This window comes from Macrotis lagotis, chromosome 1 (genome assembly GCF_037893015.1).
Source record: "Macrotis lagotis isolate mMagLag1 chromosome 1, bilby.v1.9.chrom.fasta, whole genome shotgun sequence".
Taxonomy (NCBI): Eukaryota; Metazoa; Chordata; class Mammalia; order Peramelemorphia; family Peramelidae; genus Macrotis; species Macrotis lagotis.
Genome location: NC_133658.1, coordinates 699434010 through 699453081, shown reverse-complemented (window position 1 = coordinate 699453081; position 19072 = coordinate 699434010). Strand labels below are relative to the sequence as shown.

Here is a 19072-nt window from a genome sequence, read left to right as displayed (position 1 = left end):
ATTTTCTTATCTTACCTAATACCTAGGAAATATTCTCCTGTTGTTGTCTTCTAGTAAGGAAAATTCTTGAATGTCCCAGGAGTAGTTGTAATCCTTGTAAAGAGTTACTTGTTAAATATCAGCATTCCATGAGTTTATACAGCCGTTGGTTTTATCCCTTTCGTTGCTATTTTAAAGTAAGCATGGAGAACTTTGACAATTTTTCAAATGTCTGCTTTTTCTTTTAACTTGCTTAACTATTTCAGATATCATTGTGTAGCATTTATCCCAAAGAAATGGGCAACTTGGCAATAACATCATCAATAAAAGTGATGATGATGATAAAATTTTTTTCAGGTTTCATTACCAGTTTCCTGAAGAACTTTCAATATCACCCACTAGACTTTCTTTTTCATAGTTACTTTATTGCCAACCAAAGTGTCAAGCTTCAGAAAATATTGCTTAACATTCCAAGAGTGATTTCTAGTTGATTTCTTCAGTTTCCCTCTTCTTTCTCCATTCATACCAATTCCATTCTCTCCCCACCCCCGCCCCCACCCCCAAACAAGGGAGATTTTGTTTTCCCCTAGGCATCAGTTTAAAAAGCAATGCACAGGTAGAGATATATTCTCTATATTTACTAATAGTAATTTAATGGCTCCTATCTGTGTTTGGGGAAGGACACTGCTCTCTAGGGAGTCTTTATTTGATGGCTGGGTATTATGTCCTCTGGTTCTTAACAGCTGCATGACTGTGATTTTTGTCTGATGTTAACTAGATTCATTGTGGCACATTTTGAAATATGTTGTTTGAGACTTTAATGTTATTGGGAACTACACAGCTTGAGGATCTTGCACAAGGCTGCACATTGCACTAGTTATAATTCAGTTATATCCAGTTCTATGAGAGGCAGAGAAATATAGGAAAAGAGACAGAGAGAGAGAAGCAAGGGGGGAGAATGAGAAAATGAAAGAGAACAGCTGAAGCTTAGAAGGATTAATAATAAAAATAATAATTATAATAGATTCCTTTTTAATTGTGTTTTGCTTGGAAATCTGAGGCATCACTTTTATTGTCTTTTTTTGAAAAAATGTTCTGGGAAGAGAGACTTACCTTGGTTTGTTGCTAAGAAAAGTTTACTGAATTTCCTTGGGATAAAGAAAAAGAGAAAAAGATATTTAAAATTCCTACCACCTATATATAATATGGTATAGAAAGATAGTATTAGTTTAATGATCTGAGCTTGAGCTAATTTAAAATGAGCTAATCAGAAAGCACATGGGGAAATGCATAATATGAAAATTACAAAAAAAATTTCTATGAATATGAGATATATAAATAGGATGATAAAATATTGGGAGGTGGGAAGACTATTGAACATTGTGTTTCAATATCTAGGGCAATTAACTTTTGCAATTTAATTTTTTATATTTAAACATAATTTTATGAGGTTTTGGGAAAGATTTTTTTATTTATTTAGCATTTTATCCCAAGAAATATTTTCTGATTGGTATATCTATTAGTATATTTTTCTAACTTTTTGCAAATTTTCTTCATTGAGTACCGGGAGAGTTAGTGTTTTAAAAAACTAATTAGTATTTGATGAATATATTCTCAGGTTTTATATTAATAATTTTTATTTTATTAATGTATTGTTTTAGGAACTATTGAGAAATATTCCAGGAACAAGGAATATATTCTTGCATATTAAGAAAGTTTATCTTACAAAATAAATTGTTTAAAAATATGTTAAAACATATAGATGTTTAGATATATTAAAATCAAGGTTCATTTACAGAATATAGTTTATATCTTGGGGTTCTAGTTTGACTGATATCTGAATCTGTGCAATATTGTTAGCCTTGGCACATATCACTTTGCAAATGGTAAAAGAGTACCCGAATAGAATCATTTTGTATTAGTTTATCCAGTTCATATTAAAATGAAAGTAATGCTTTCATTTTTTTAAAAAAAGAGAGAAGTGGAAGATGGGGTGCTTTTAACAACTGATTAATACAATAATAATATAGAATCTTAATGATGAATATTTGCAAACTTCCCCCCCCATTCTAAAGTCTAGAAGGAATATTGGTAGTGTGTCATGCTGGTGAGGTTAGTTGTAGTCATCTTTGTATCAAAGGAAGAAATCTCAGCCCCTAAAACATCTCCCCTGCTGATGCTTGAAACCTTATCATTAAAGAATCATTCTTTTGTGAGTGTTTTTTTTTTGTAATATAAGTATTCCTGGATATTGTGATGAAATAAAATATCTCCATGACTGGAGATACTTGGACCTTTGGAGGATGAGGGTAGGAGGAGATACAGAAGCAGAGATGCCAAAGGAAAAACTTGACCTACTTCACAATCTTACCCAGGATACAATGTAACTAGTAGGTATTTATTAATTCTACATCAGCATATAACCAGTAAAGTAACTCTCACAAACCAAAAATCTGAGATCTCTACTACACATATTCATACTTATGTGTGAAAAAGATTTTCTTTATATGGAGGAGGGTTTCTCTGATGTTTTACAAATATATGCTCTTATTTGCAAATTTGCTTTTTTGCAATTGATAGTTAACCCAGATCCAATGGGAAAAGGAGTTCCTTAATGTTTCTATCTGAGATAAATTGTGCAACTGAAATAATGGGAAAATAAATTGGTTTCCATTCTGAATGTTCTTATTTAGAGTTATAGTCAACTTAATTGTCAATCATATGTATTAAAGCACAACATTGTGTGTTTTCTGCAATTAATCCATTTTGAGAGTTGAGGTGGGCTTGGAATGTTTTTTAATTTCTTTTTTTTTTAAGTATTCCAGACAACAAGCAGTTAATAAAAGAAGCTAATTAAATAATATCTATTTTCTCTATGTGTTTCGGGAGGGGGGGAATCTCTATATCTAGTTTTTAAATAACAATTCTTTTTCCTTCTCTTTAATAAAATTCATTCAAATCTATAATATACTTGGCAGTAATCAATGATGTCATCTCTTCCAAATGAAATGCATAGATTTCTTCATCTGTACTAAATTGTTAGATAAGTGTATTAGCCTTTCCAACTTTTCTATTTACTTATAGGAATGTTATTTATACTTGTAAAATTAATTAAGCCACTACTTGAACATTTGAGAGGCCTTAGAATTATGTGTTTCTGTATCCAAACCAAAGTCTTCTTTGGGGTTCTGCCTTCTTTGTCTCAGAGATTTCATTTTGCTTTCAGAACTCTGTGTAAATGTGAATGGCTTTTGACCCCAGACGATTCTTCATCTCAATTCAGACTTTCGAAGTGCTTCGATTTCTATTGTGCTTAGCATGTTTCTCCCATTCTTTTTCAGTCTCTAGAAGAGTATTCTATGACCCGGTTTTCAATCATGGATTTTTAGTGGAAACTTTGTTACTATTTTTTAACTCCTTTCTTCCCCATGTTGAAGAGATGCTACATTTCTCTGTGCTACATCTTCAAATTTTGTATGTTTGTCTAAGATTGACTAAGGTATAGATTATACAGGTAGTAGGGAAATGTTAATGATTTCACCGAACTGGTAGAGCACATATTAGAATAAAGGCCATGCTGTGTTCCTTTTACCCTCTAACCTCTCTTTTCAATCTCTTTCCCCAACCACCAACTCCTAGCCTTTGTGTCATGATGACTTTGTAACCGTCCCCAGTTAGTCTCAGAATGCTCTAGGAATGATAAGAAATTAAAGATTGGCTATTATAGTCATTACTTAGTCCATAAAGTTAATGATATTTCTGTAGGTTTTCATAACAATCTTCATTAACATTACAAAAACTTTACTTATACCATAGTTACTTTTCAGTTCATCAAAATATTCAGTGAACACAATAATAATGATAATAGGTGGATAGAGTGAACAAATAAATATGATGAAGACTAAATAGTTAGTTAAAAAGGAAATGATTCTTTGCCACCAAGAGTTTTCAGCCTGAGAATGGGATAAGGACAAATGAAAATATTTGAGGATACAAGTAATATATAATATATAGAAACATGGCAATGTACAATTTTGATAAATGCAGAGTTTGAAAAAGCAATCAATCAGCAAAGCATTTATTAAGTACCTACTACTCTAGGTCCTTGGAACAAGTAGAAAGAATGAAACAACTCCTATATGGAAGGAATTGATTTTATGACAGAGGAGAATGCATATATTTATATACGAATTTTAAAAGGTGGTTATTTGCAAGGTGTTTAGATAAGGCACTAAGGAGTTGTTCTTGATCACTAGTGATCAGGAAAATAGAGGTTACATCATGAAGGAAGTGAAGTATTTCATGACTGTGTATATTCCAGGGATGGGACATGGCTGACAGAAAGGCACTGAAATGAAAGCTGGAGTACTATAAGTGAAAAGGCCAGTTTGATTTGTATCTTAGTGTGAGAAATGGAGTAATAGATTGGGGATAATTTGTGATGGACTTCCAGAGACAACTGAAGAAATTCACATTTTATCATAGAAGCAAAAGGAAATTTATTGAGTTGGTGAGTGGCATGGTATAATCTGTCCTTAAGGAAAACCACTTTAGCAATTGTGTAGAGGGTGGATTGGGGTAGAGACAAGCTTGAAGCAGGGATATGTAAAGTGGCATTTTATCTTTAAAATTCCATGCCTGATCAGTTCAGATAAATTTTGAAAATTGTTTTCCTTCTAAATATAATTAAACTCAAATTCTCGAATTCTGTTTGTGACACATAAATTTATACAACTTTATTTTTTTTGTTTATTTTTTAGGTAATTTATACAACTTTAAGTGAATCATTTAAATTCTAGGACTTAGTTTCATAACTACAAAATAAGAAGGATTAAAACTGGATAGCTCTGAAGTCTGTTCAGAATCCTCTGTTCTTGCATCAGATTTTCAGTTCCACTCTTTGTAGTTGACATTCATCTTTTAGAGTAGTAGAGATGCCAGGATTTATTGTGCTGGTCAGCTCTGGGGTGACTTGCTCAGTTTGTTAAGTACTGCCAACATTATGCCATGTTCACCCTGTTTAAAGAGAAGAGGAAAAAAAGATAGGAAAACTCCATTCACCTAATGATTAGACAGCCATTGTAGTGCAGTCAAAAGAGTTTGGTCTTCAAGGTCAGAAATATTGGGTTCAAGTTTTGACTCTCACCTAATTTTTCTGAGTCTCATTTTCTCATCTGGAAAATGAGGTTAATCATGCTGGCACTACTTTCACCAAAGTGTTTTTGATAGGAGGAAAGATTTTTGTAAACCTTAAAATGCTATAAACGTGTTGTGGTGAAATATTGACTTTTTCCTTCATGCAAGCTTGGTGACATTCAATATGACATGTATTTATTGAGACCATTTGTTCTGGGTTCCAAATGATGACTGAACCATTGTTTCAGAGTCTAGTTTTTTCTTCTTTGAGAGATTGCCATAATATCTACTCATTTCTTGGTCATGATATCTCAAAGATCACTAACATTTCTTTGGGATCACATTTGTCAAGGTCTGGCAACTTGAAGTCATTGAAAGGGCTTGATGCTTTTTAACTATCTCAATTTTCCAATACATTTTTTATAATGTTCGATCTATTCTTTCCAGTTTAAGGATAATTCTTATGTAGTTTATATCCTTAATAAAGAATGTAGGAACAAAAAGAGAAGTTGAATAGTTCAGCTTTCCTTCTTTTATCTCTTAACATTTTATCATGTCTTATTTCCTTGTTCTTCCTTCTTTTTCTTAGCACCCTCTCTCATCGTTTGCTTATGTTAATAAATTGTAAGTGATCAAGATATTTTCTGTAGCAAGCATAATTTCTACTTTGAATGATGGTTTACATTACATTATTTTCATAATTTTTCAGACACTTTCACTCACAGTAACCAACATTAAGAAATCATAGTCTTTGAAATCTACAAAAAGAATGAATCACAGCTCAGTTGTATTTGAAAGATGTTCAAAGAATTGAATGATACTATGGATCTCTGTTCCTTTGAATATTCTTTTTGTTTTGTCTCATAGCTATTGTTTAATTTACTTTGGGTCTTAATAGTTATTGTTATATGTATTATCATACTTGATCCTCCACATCAACCCTGTGAAATAAGTGGTGTGATTATTATGGTTATTGTTTTTACTAATAAGGAAACATACTTTGAGAAATGAGGCCTGGTATCCAGACCTAGGAATATAATTATTTCAATTTTCTCTGCTTTGCTCAGATAACATGGGGAATGTTATGTGAAATTCTGAATGACTTCTCTCAGTAAGGCCCTCAATTAGCTGGAGAGCTTCCACAGATGATTGTGAGCATGAAGGACCTGTAGAACCTGCCATGGAAGGATCAATTAAAGGAACTCAGAATGTTTAAACAGAGGAATTTGGGGGGGGGGGGGACTGGGGGAGAAAATGGTAACTGTCTTGAAATATTTGAAGGAAAGGGAACACATTGCTTTTCCTTGACTCCAGAGGACAAAACTGAGACTAATGGCTGTAAAAAAGCAATGAGATATAGGCTTGATGTAAGGAAAAAGCTCCTATCTGTAAGAGATGAACCATTATAGAACAGACTGCCTTGGGAGGTAGTGGATGGCCTGCCATGGGGGGGGGGGGGGGGTATCATACCACAAAGACTGGATGATTCTGTTACTTTTAGTTACTATTAAGTATTTGCCCAAGATCACTAAGCAATCAACTTGTTTGCAATCTTCCTTGTTGTTCTTAAGGTTCTTTTCACTTAGATTATACAATTGAGAGGGTAGCAGATAAACATCTTTCTAAACAAGGATCTTAGTGATTTTATTTATATAAAATATACTGCTAACTTTACAAATAGCATAAATAAATCTCTTTTCACATGTAAAAGTAACGAAGCCTTGCTTTCCTCTAAGCCTCAATGGAAACCAAGGAGGAAAATGCTGAGTTTGAAAGCAGTGATTAGCCACAAAAACCAATTGTGAAGATAAGATGGTACAATGAATATGAATATATTTGAAGATGTTGGGCAAAATTAAGTTGTAAAAAGTATAAAAGATCTTGCTTTTATACACACACATAATTGGATTAAAAATTGGACAGCAAAGACTGAAATATTGAACATTACCTTTCTGTGTATATCTCTCAGGATACAGATAACTTAGAAAACTATAGAAATTTGAAATTTTTCAAATTTGCCAGTTTTTGAAGAAAAGGTAGAGTAGGAGGGATGAAGCTGATCTTGATCATAACTATCATGAAGACAGAAAGTATGCATCCAATCATATATAAAATTAGTATTAGAAGAAGAGATATAGATGGACAAGAGTCTACAACAATATCTGGCAAGTTGGTTTCATATTTAAATATGAGAAATGAACAGGGATATCTATTTACATTTCTTCCCATAACAAGTTGTATGAATTTGATCTCTGAAGGACTCAGTTTTTTCATCAGTAAAACAATAATTTTGAATAAGATAATGTCTAGAATAATTTCTTGTTACTTCAGAATTCTCTATTTAAGTGGGGGAAGAAACAAAACAATGAGAGAACAAAAAAATCATCAAACCTCTTTGATATCATGATTTATTAATAATGCTAATCAAGGCACATTCCTTTATGTAAACAAAACAATTGCTAACCCTAAGGATACACCACTAAACAGAAATACAATTTGCAGATTTAATCAATGTTTTTCCTTTTTCACAAATATTAGCAAAGACTTTGTAGCAAAGACTTCTGTCTGTATCCTAAAATAATGCATCAAATGCAAAAGACAAGGTACAAGGCTGAATATGTAACTGAGAGAAATCAGAAAGAATAGTCCAAAAGGGTCTGTGTCAAGAGTATGTTATAATTATAACAGATTGAAGCTATCAGCTATTCTAATATAAATCTGAAAAATATTTTTAGGAAGTGGGATTTCAAGAACTTTAAATGATAGAAGGAAAAGACCACTTAGGAAGCCTAGAGGGACAAGGACACTGTCATAATAGGAAATAGCTTTAGAAATAGCTTGGAGGTAGCACTAGATGAGCAGAAGGAATAGTTTGGGCAAGTCAGTGAAGAGCTTTGATATAAAGTTTTAATAATAATTATGATAGTTGCTACTTATAGTTCTTTAAAGTTTACAAAAACATGCTATGTATCTAATTTCATTTGATGCCCAAATCAACTGAACATAAAGTTAGGGCATTTATAAAAGTAGAATTATTTTGTGGGGTCAAGGACAAAGTTCGGAAGCAAAGAGAAAACATGAGAGTGACAAGAGATGATAGGATCAACAAGGGGGAGTATTCAGCTTGATGTTAGTGATTATAATTATATAGCACACAGCAAAAAGAAAATGGAGCATATTCAAACGGTATAATGTTTTTATGTTTAGGGCTTTTGTAACTAGTGGTTCAAAATAAAAGCAGACAAAAGAACAGAATGAGAATGCAGAGTAGTAGAGCAATGGTAATAATTACAAAGTAGGGTCTTTATTTGAATTTGTAGCCTTGTATTATTTAAGCACCTTAAAATAAGCATGCTAGATCTATCTCATCCTGCTACCCTTAGATCAAAAATTTGAAGACAGACTGCTGAATTTTTTAAAAATTTAATATCAAAAGATATTGGAAGATCATAAACAATATTGCTAGAATGTGCAAAGGTTCCTTCTAAATTATCCCATAGCCTAGAATCCAATTAATGATGCATGAAAAGCACTGAAACTCTTGTGCATCAGTACTTGCTTATACCTTTGCATGAATTAGCAGTAAAGTACTAACTCAGAAAAACAGGCATTTCATTAGCATTAAATTCTTCTTTAGTGAATCATGTTGGCATAGAAATGATTCTGGGTTTTTGAAGGTTATACCACCCAAATCCAAGCTCTGACATGTTCTCCCGTTTTAGATCCCTACCAATAAAAAATGTCTGCTTTCTGGGAGCAGACCTTGGAGAAGCTCATGAACATTATTCTACACCATTTGGTGATGGGTTCTTTGGACAATAGCAATGAAATAAATGAAAAAGCCTCGTGGGTGGCTTTTTCTGCTTCTGTAATGATGGTGTTAAGAGTGGTGGGAAAAGAGAGTGTTAAGAATTATACAGTTTTTCAATAACTAAACAATAAAAAATTCAACCACACTACCAACTGAATCAACACTAAATAGTAAACACTTCATTAAATATGCTTTAAAAATGTTTATTAAGTGACTAAATAATTATTGTAATTCTAAAATTAGATCCTTTTCCAGTGACCATTAAATAGTCATCATAATTAAGATTTGAGGAATGGGGGTCGAGAGGAAAGAGAATATATCCAGTTGAATGGGAAAAACAATCACATCTTAATTTTCATTCAACTCACTTAGAAATATCTCATGTCCTTTGATTATGATTTTTAAAAAATCATTATTATGAGAAGCAATCCAGAGGTTTCACTAGACCATCAAAGAGGTTCATAAGAGAAAAATGATTAAGGACTCCTAATCTAGACATTCTTATAAATGAAATCAGAAACTGTTGAGTCCCAACATAATGTTGAATCCCGTTTCTGGACTCTTATGTTGAGTCCTTTTTCTGGACTCCCTCAATCTTCCCCATTCAAATGCTGAAAGGGGCAGGAGACAAGGAAGACAAGGATGATAAGTCCTCCCTTTACACCAAGGTGTCCAAGGTCTCCATTTATTGAACCAAATACCAGTGCTTAAATATCCTTCCCAATCTCTAATCCATTCCCACTCCCATGGCATTTAGTAAAACAAGGCTCTGGTGCTCAAGACATCAGGTGAAGATAATTTATAGAGCTTCCACACACAACAGGTCATAACAAGAAACCAGATAAACATTACCAAAGAGCAATGGAAAGCTATATAGTCAACAAAAGTAGGCTGTAGTATGTTATTAGCAAATATTTAATTGTACAAGAAAAGCAACATAAAGATATTCCAGAGTGACATAAGACTAAAGTCAAGAATTAGAGGTAAATATGATACCCTCAACCCCCCCCAATAGATATTAGGCTAGTATTGAGTTAATTTCAACAGTTCTAAAGGAAGACCCAAGAATATTGAGCATTTAGTGAGGATTTAGAGGAGGACCTGAACAAGAGTTACATAGGCTGAGGAGTGGGCACATTATAACCTGTATCTTTGAAGGGAGGATCATATCAGTGAGATCATAGATCTGTTGAATTATCAGTTGTCATCAAAGGATTATGGAATTTAAAGTTGGAAAGAAAATTTGTGATCTATTCCCTTATTTTATACATGAGGAAACTACTGAGGTCAGGGGAAACAAAGGCTTAGATAAATTGTCCAAAGTCACATAAATTAATGACCCAAAAACTAAGGTCTTATTAGTTATTTGTGATGAAATGTCAATTTTTCTATCACTATATTTTTCAGTTCAGTATATCATTTCTGAGTGCTGTGAATTTGTAGACATAAAAATTGTTCTTTTGGAGTTGAAATCTTTTAAGCAAGAAAATAGAACAATCATCATCTTACAGAGGAAAAAAATAGAATATTCTCAATTGATCAGTTTTGGGGAAGCAGAGTTTCAGTAAGAGTTGGTTGCCATTTTGAAGCTGAGAAGGGTAGCATGTCAGAGACTTAAGAAAAATTCAGTTGAGATTAGAACCAGAGAAATAGCAATTTGGCTCTGAGACCCAGAAAATTATCTCATAAAATGTTGCATTGTAAAGCAGAGAGCCCATACAGGTTCAGGATAAGAGGTTAATAGCAGTGCAGGGAAAGAAATAGCTTAATGGAGGCTTTTTTAATTCACTTTGCTCTGAATGTCATATGACATTTTTATTAATGATTTCAGTTAATACTTTATGTAACCTTGGTGTAGTTAATGAAAAATTATTTTTGTTAATCTTTCTAATGATCTATGGTAAATTATAATATTTTAGAGTTCATATACCAGCTCAAACTTGAACTCTTCTTCCTCATATTGGTAACTGAAAATCTACAAAGATGATACTTTAAGTGACATTTTATAAGTTATCACTATTGAATAATACAACTTTTGAATGCATTTCTCAATGAAGCTGTTGATATTGTTAGTAGCTTTAAAGGCTAGGTTGGAAGCATGAGATTAATTTTATTGTGTGGGTTTAGAAGCAATTTCAAAAGGTGAACAATGAAACTGTAATGATCCTCTATCTTGAAGCCCCTACTTTGAAAGTTATGCCACTCATTAGAATGCACAATTCTAGGGGTTTTTTTAACTGATTTATACTTGCATCTAATTTTAAATGAATGAAAGAAAAAGCAATTAAATGAATGAATGAAAAAGCAATTTTTGTTGTTATTCAATTGTTCAGTTGTCTCCAATTCTTTATGACTCCATTTGTGGTTCTCTTGGCAAAGATATTGGAATTGTTTGCTATTTCCTTTCACCAGCTTATTTTACAGATCAGGAAACTGGGCTAGAAATGTGCCCAAGGTCACACAGCTACCAAGTATCTAAGGCTTAATTTGAATTCTCTCTCACTCCAAGCCCAGTGCTCTAGCTGCCCCCATTAAGTATACTTAGGGAGTGTCAAACACCATGTTAGGTTCTAAGACAGCCTTTACCCTCAGAGAATTAAAATGATAAAAAGGGAAAACAATAGTGCAAAGACCCTGCCTTAGGCACCTATTAAAAGGAATATGGGTGGCTCAATGGATAAAGCACCAGCCCTGGAGTCAGGAGTACCTGGGTTCAAATCTGGTCTCAGACACTTAATTACCTAGCTGTGTGACCTTGGACAAGCCACTTAACCCCAATTGCCTTGCAAAAACCTAAAAAAAAAAGTTCTAAAAAAATGGGGCAGCTAGGTGGAGTAGTGGATAAAGCACTGGCCCTGGAGTCAAAAGTACCTGGGTTCAAAAGGAATATGAAAGAAATCCAAGATTTGATCTATGCTCTTGAGTAGTTTGTAAGTTGATAGTGACAGGGACTTTCATTTCAGGGTCTTCAATGGATGTATCTTTGGCACCTGATGGAGGAGTTACCAGAAAGTACTTTCAAAATTGTTGCTTCCTAAGATGATGGCTGTAGACAATGAGTTTGGAAGTATCGCTATTCCAGACATTTGGGGGTTTAGGATCCTGAGTTGTCTCTGTTGGGATCTAAGGGGAGATAGTGGTCAGAGGGGGTGATGCTGGTGGAGATGGTTCAATTTGGATGGCACATGTTGTCTCCTGTCTTTGTATGTTTACCCTTTGAATGGCAAATTGATTGATAGTTGGTGGGGATAGCTGGTCCCTTTTCTACAGGAGTTGCTCTCTTAGATGATTTCTATAAATACTGAGCTAGAAGAGTGGTCTTGGAAGTACCACGAACTACCAAGGTTTCTTTGCTATTTTTCCTATTGATGGAAGTTGGTCAGCAGTTGCCGCTGGTGGTGAGGAGGAACCTTTCTCTAATGATTTCTCTCTCAATTAGGATCTGGGCTAGAAACAAATGTCTGGTTATTGGAAGAATACTGCTGCTCCCAAAACACTTGAGTTCAGAGTCCCAGGGTGCATCCACATCAGAGTATATATGGTTCTAGTTGTTTGATATGCCTAGGATATGCTACTCTTTGTCTCTCCCTAAGGGTGCCTTACTGCTTGGGAAACAGACTCAAATTATTAGGTGATCTCATTTTAAAGGTAGAATTATATAGCCTAAAATTCTACTAGAGAAATAAGTTCAGGAATAACATTTTGAAAATACATTCAATTTCAATGAGAAAGAAAAAGGGAGTTATCTAAATAGATTCAAATGTATATAAAAGGACCTCACTTATATCTTAGCGATACCACTGCCAGTCCTATTCCCCCAGGAGATTAAAGAAAGAGGGAAACGATATGTCTGTGTGTGTGTGTGTGTTTGTGTAAGGCGTTTTCTCACAACAGCAAGGCACTGGAAATTAAGAGGTGTCAACTGAGGAATGTGATATATGAATATAATGCAATACTATTGTGCTTTAAGAAAGACAAATGGAAGATGCATAAAATACCAGAATCAAGTGAGTATAATCACAAGAAATATTTATACAACATTATAAATACAAATAATTTTGAACTCCTTAAGAACTCTGATCAATGCAGTGGTTAACCAGGATTCCAGAGACCAATGATGCAAGATACTACCACCTTCTGACTCAAAATGCAGAATGAAGCATATATTTTTTAGACATTGCCAATTTGGGCATTTGTTTTGCTTGACTATGCAGAATTATTACAGGAGTTTTTTTTTTAATAGGAGATAGGAAGAGAAATAAATTTTTGGTAATTAAGGAAGAAAACATAATTAAAAAAAAGAATGATAATTTTTTTAAAAAGAAAAAAAGATATTCAAGAAACTCATTGACCAATTCAGATTTTTTAAAAGACATGCAATATTTAACCCATATTAAATTGATTACCATTTTAAGGGGATGGAGGAATGAAGGGATGGAAGTTAGGGAGAAAATTGTCTTTTTCACATGTGACTGGAAAAAATAAATTTTTATTTATAAAAAATTTAAGTAAAAACTTTGTACATGAGATGGATATATGTACAAATAACTTAGAGTAAATATAAACAAGTGGCATGGTGCTATAAGAATATCAGGAATAGGGGCAGCTAGGTGGCGTAGTGGATAGAGCACTGACCCTGGAGTCAGGAGGACCTGAGTTCATATCCGACCTCACACACTTAATAATTACCTAGCTGTGTGGCCTTGGGCAAGCCACTTAACCCCATTGCCTTGCAAAAAAAAAAAAAGGCTATCAGGAATGTTAAATCCCAGATAGGATTGAGATTTATGATGAATGCTAAGGGCAACAAAAAATACCCTTTAAATACATTGGGGGCAATAGAAAGATTTTTTTAAAAAGGATAATTGAACTATTGCATTGATGGAATAAGATGATGACTGACAGGAGAGATGGAGAACTCTTCAACACTTATTTTGGTGTCATGTAGAAGAGGGAGGAGATTTGCGTTACTTGGCTCCTGGAGCAAGAATTGCTAGAAATGGATGGAAGTTGCAGATCAGCAGAATTCAGCTCTATATACTGAATGTATCAGGAAAAATCTCTAACCACTGGTAGTGTCTCCAAGTGGAATGGTAGATAGTCTTGGTAGACAGTGAATTTCTTATCATCAGAGTTTTTTGAGCAGAGATTTAAATGACTTTTGTAAGGTTATTCTAGAACGGGTAAAATTTGATTAGATAATTTCTAAGGTGCCTTCCAACTATGTGATTTTATTATTTAGTAATTTTATATATTTGGAATATAAAATATATATTTTTGGGGTTTTTTTTAGTTTTTGCAAGGCAATGGGGTTAAGTGGCTTGCCCAAGGCCACACAGCCAGATAATTATTGAGTGTCTGAGGTGGATTTGAACTCAGGTCCTCCTGACTCCAGGGCCAGTGCTCTATCCACTGCACCACCTAGCCGCCCCAGAATATAAGAATATATTTAAAATATTTTCTATTACAATGAGAATACTTTGATAAATTTCTTATTTCTACCATGATACTGATTTTTTTTAAATTCCCTTCCAATTAAACTTCAGATTAATTTTACATATGAGAGCTAACCTCAAAGCCAGTAATATCTGCATTCAAGTACCTTCTATGACCCTTTGCCTATGTGACCTTGAACAAGTCATTCAAGCCCTCACTGCTCTAGGTCTAGGTAGTTCTAAGACCCTAAGTTTCAGAGAAGATATTAATTTTTAGTTTTAAATTTAAATTTTTAATTTAAATTTAAAACCCTTGCTCACCTGAAGCTTCCATATATCAAGGAAATCATGGATCAAGGATCTAAAGATAAAGATCCCTATTAATTGACAGAACTTTCACAACCACAGAAATTGATGGTCTGTTCTATAATTTATAATCTTTTGAGATGAGTATTCTAACAAATAAGAAAAGAAATCCTACTTTTAAGTTCTGTCACTTAAAAAGTTTGAGACATAGTTTCTTAGTAATTATGCTATTAATAATGCTAGCATCTTATTAATTAAAAACAATTTTTTGGCCATCACTCTTTGAGCTGTGGGTTCATGGTTTATATGCCCTTAGAAGAGTAACTGTTTCTGAGGATAGCAATCAACTTTAGTAGCAATTGAGGATGTTTGTCCTTCCTTCTGGAAGAAGACCATGACACCAGGGAGGTGGTGCCATGACAAGCAAGTGACTTGGATTTGAATGGGGAGATGCTGTGCTAAGTCACCAGTCTCACTTTCTCCTCCAGAGCCATCTGGATCCCATGGCCAGATATGGATCAGGACTATGAGAGATGACCCTGGATGAGGGGCATTCAGGCTTAAGTAAATTGCCCAAGGTCACACTAGTAGTAAATGTCTGAGGTAGGGAGGTCCTCCTGACTCCAGGGCTGGTTCACTGAAAGAATAAATATTACTATGAGAAGAAGTGGACCTTAATGAGTAGGAGGAATGTAATCTTGATGAGATCATTTACTTCCAAATTGCCCAGCCTAAGGCAATCTAATCAAAGAATTTATTCCCCACTCAAATCTAAGTAGGATGCAATGATCAAGTCCTACGTATGATGATCTAGGTGGGGTAATTTTTTTAAATTTTTAAATTTTCTTTAATTTATTTATACATTACTAAAATATTCTTATTTAAGAGAAAGCATAACACTGCTTCCCCCACAAAAATATAAAACCTCATGAGAAATAAAGTGAAAGAAAGAGGAAAAAAATATGTTCCAGTCTGTGTTCTGATACCATCAGGTGGATCACATTCTTTATCATAAATCCATCATAGAAGTTACTTCCATATTTTCCCACAGTTGTTGTTACTGATTGTAATTCCCTCCATCCATTCCTCCCTAGGTGGGGTAGGACAGAGGTCAGGTAAAGTCCTTCAAAAGCTGGACTTTGAATAAGGAAATGACTTTAGAAAAAGGAATCTGAATCTCCCCAAATCCTTGGTTATTAACAATAATTTCTCTCAAAGCAAATGAATATCAATGATAATTAGATACCCAAGCTAGGCACTTTTAATGGGTTGGGTCCAAACATGAGAACAGTTTTAAGGATTAAATCAGGGGCATCTAGGTGGCACAGTGGAAAAAGCACTGGCCCTGGAGTCAGGAGTACCTGGGTTCACTTAATAATTACCTAGCTGTGTGGCCTTGGGCAAGCCACTTAACTCCATTTGCCTTGCAAAAACCTAAAAAAAAGGATTAAATCAAAAGTCAAGGGAGAGAATGAGCAAGTATGAATAAGCAAAATCATAAAAACAATTGTGGAAATATGCAGAGGATTTCTGAAAAGATCATTAAGTTACCTTAGAGGAATGTTTGAGAGATCTTTTGTAATTTATTAGTTAGCAATTGCTGGGATGTCTTTGTCTAGTGTCCTTCTGAGATTCCATCTGTATGTTTTATCTTCTTGAGGGCAGAGGCCAATGTTTGCTTTATTTCCTCCCCTACAAAGGGTAGGGATTTCTCTATAAATATAGTTGACTGGTCAACATTTTCTGTGAAGGAGAATGTCAAAGAGTAATAAATGTATTAAGACAACTGTTTTTGCAATCAAAAACTGTTGAACATTACAAGTAATGAAGTTTGTCAATGAATGAAAATGATCAAATAAAGAGGGTAAACATAGTTACATAGAAGAAATTGTTATATGTAAAACAAATCCTTTGGTCCTTTTTAGTCTTAAGTGTGCATACATTTGAACTGTTCTTTCTAGAGCAGTTTCTTGCTTGGTTCTATTTGGGTTGAGCATCTAGACAGTTTCCCTCTTTTTTCTTTATCAGTGTACTCATACTCTCCTCATTTCTTCCTATCAGTGTTCTCAGCTCCTCAGTGTTATGTTCAGTTAGTTGTGTCTGAAATCCTGAAACCACAATGCAGTAGAACTTTATTTGCTGGAGTATATCTTTCTGGGAGCCCAGGATTGAGTGTCATGTTTTCAAGGACAGTGTGTTTGCTGACTTAGCTTGAGATGACTTCCATTAAGATGCTATCACCTCTGTCTGTACAAGGGTATATTTATTCTAACATCAGAACTGCCCACTACAAACCAGACCCCAAAATGACATTAACTGATGGGTATTTATAACCCTTTTCCTTCCTCACAAAGCATGGGGGAAAGGTTTTAAGAACTCTTCAATTCCTGACATCAGGAAGTTCACAGTTCTAATTATTTTTATCTAACTGTTATCAGGTTGTCTAAAAGACTATAATTTTATGGTTTTAATTTTTTTCCTCTGACTCCTTATTAAGAAAAGGAATGGCTGTTAAAATACTGCTGTCCATAGGGGAAAATAATTTGCTATGATTCTTTTGGGTTATACATGTCAATGGAAAGGAATAGTTAAATTGCAACTGTTTTGGAGAGAAAATGGTATTAGAATTTCCAAATACACATGATAGAAGTGTTGGTTATAGGAATGAAATGAGCTAAGCCTCTTGTTTACTGTTCTATGCTCCTAGATGACTAAGAATGGTACGGTAGAATCCGAAGAAGCCAGCACTCTTACATTAGATGACATTTCAGATGATGATATTGATTTAGACAACACGGAGGTAGACGAATACTTCTTCCTGCAACCTCTGCCAACAAAAAAACGAAGGGCACTGCTTCGAGCCTCCGGAGTGAAAAAGATTGATGTGGAAGAAAAACATGAGCTGCGGGCCATCCGCCTATCAAGAGAGGATTGTGGCTGTGACTGTAGAGTATTCTGTGATCCTGAAACTTGTACTTGCAGCCTTGCAGGCATCAAGTGCCAGGTAAAGATCTGTGCAACAGAAATTTGGAAATAAAAAGTCTAGAAACCAACCCTGATCAGGCAATTCTATCATTTATAGTGAATTGCCAAATGTAGAAGAAACTTGCAACAATAGATTCTCATGACCTTTGAGCCTCTGATTCTGCTATTAATGTATCTGTATTACAATTCCTTACACAAGGGATATTTAATTAAAGTTAGTGTCTTTTAATGGAAGGGAGACTGAACTAGGAATCAGTAAATCTGGACTTTGGTTCAGCCTCTGTCACTACGTATATGATCTAGGATTTATTCTTTTCATCGGTAAAAAGAAAACATTAGGGGGTGGCTAGGTGGTGTAGTGGATAAAGCACCGGCCCTGGAGTCAGGAGTACCTGGGTTCAAATCTGGTCTCAGACACTTAATAATTACCTAGCTGTGTGGCCTTGGGCAAGCCACTTAATCCCATTTGCCTTGCAAAAATCTAAAAAACAAAACAAAACAAAACAAAAAGAAAATATTGGCCTAGATGCTATCCAGCACTGTCATCCTCTGTTATTTTCTGTGATTATTCTGTGATTTATTTAATTATTTGACTTCCCTACTTACACCCCCTTCAGTTAATGAATGATGACCCTTAATGCTTCCTGGGGGATACTGAGGAGGAGGAGAAACCTAGATGTGGAAGAAAAAAATGGGTAATGAAAACAGATTTAGGGGGCCAGCTAGATGGTACAGTAGTTAGAGCACTGATCCTGGAGTCAAGAGGATCTGAGTTCAAATCCATCCTTTGACACTTGATACTTATTAGCTTTGTAATCTTAGGCAAGTCACTTAACCCCATTGCCTACAAAAAAACAGATTTATTGGTAGAATTTATCTTGGGTTTTGTTGGAACAGAATGACAGCATTAGAAACAAAATGAATATCTGTTGTTTGGGAACTGGTTAGTCAAACTGATAGATATTAAATGGAACATTATAAGAAATAACAAAAAAGGAAGAATTCAGAGAAACTGAAGGAGTATATGTGAAACAGTGAAAAATGAATAAGCAATCAAATGAACAATACACAGAACTACAATAAAGTAAATGAAAAGAATACTGGAAAGGAGGCCAAATTCTGAGTCTTGATCTTGATCCCAAAGAACAGATGATAGAACATACTTTTCTCCTCTGAGAAGAAATTGATGTGAGGTAGATCATTCTTAAGATTATAATTTGTTTTCATTTTAGAGAAAACCATGAATTTGAAAGTAATTGCTATTAAAACAAAAACTTGATGTCATTCATTTTTTAAAAATTTACTTCTGGGGGCAGCTAGGTGGAGCAGTGGCCCTGGACTCAGGAGTACCTGGGTTCAAATCTGGGGGCAGCTAAGGTGGAGCAGTGGATAAAGCACCGGCCCTGGAGTCAGGAGTACC

At 34.4% G+C, this 19072-nt stretch overlaps 1 protein-coding gene across 7 annotated transcripts in view; it reads left to right on the top strand.

The window, feature by feature from the left end:
* Positions 1-19072, top strand: part of CSRNP3 (cysteine and serine rich nuclear protein 3) — a 207813-nt gene that overhangs the window by 176344 nt on the left and 12397 nt on the right. For all 7 annotated transcript variants that reach the window (XM_074215811.1, XM_074215814.1, XM_074215813.1 and 4 more), the window contains one exon: positions 17375-17671. In XM_074215811.1, the coding sequence (XP_074071912.1) occupies positions 17375-17671 (297 nt within the window). The remainder of the gene's footprint in view (positions 1-17374; positions 17672-19072) is intronic.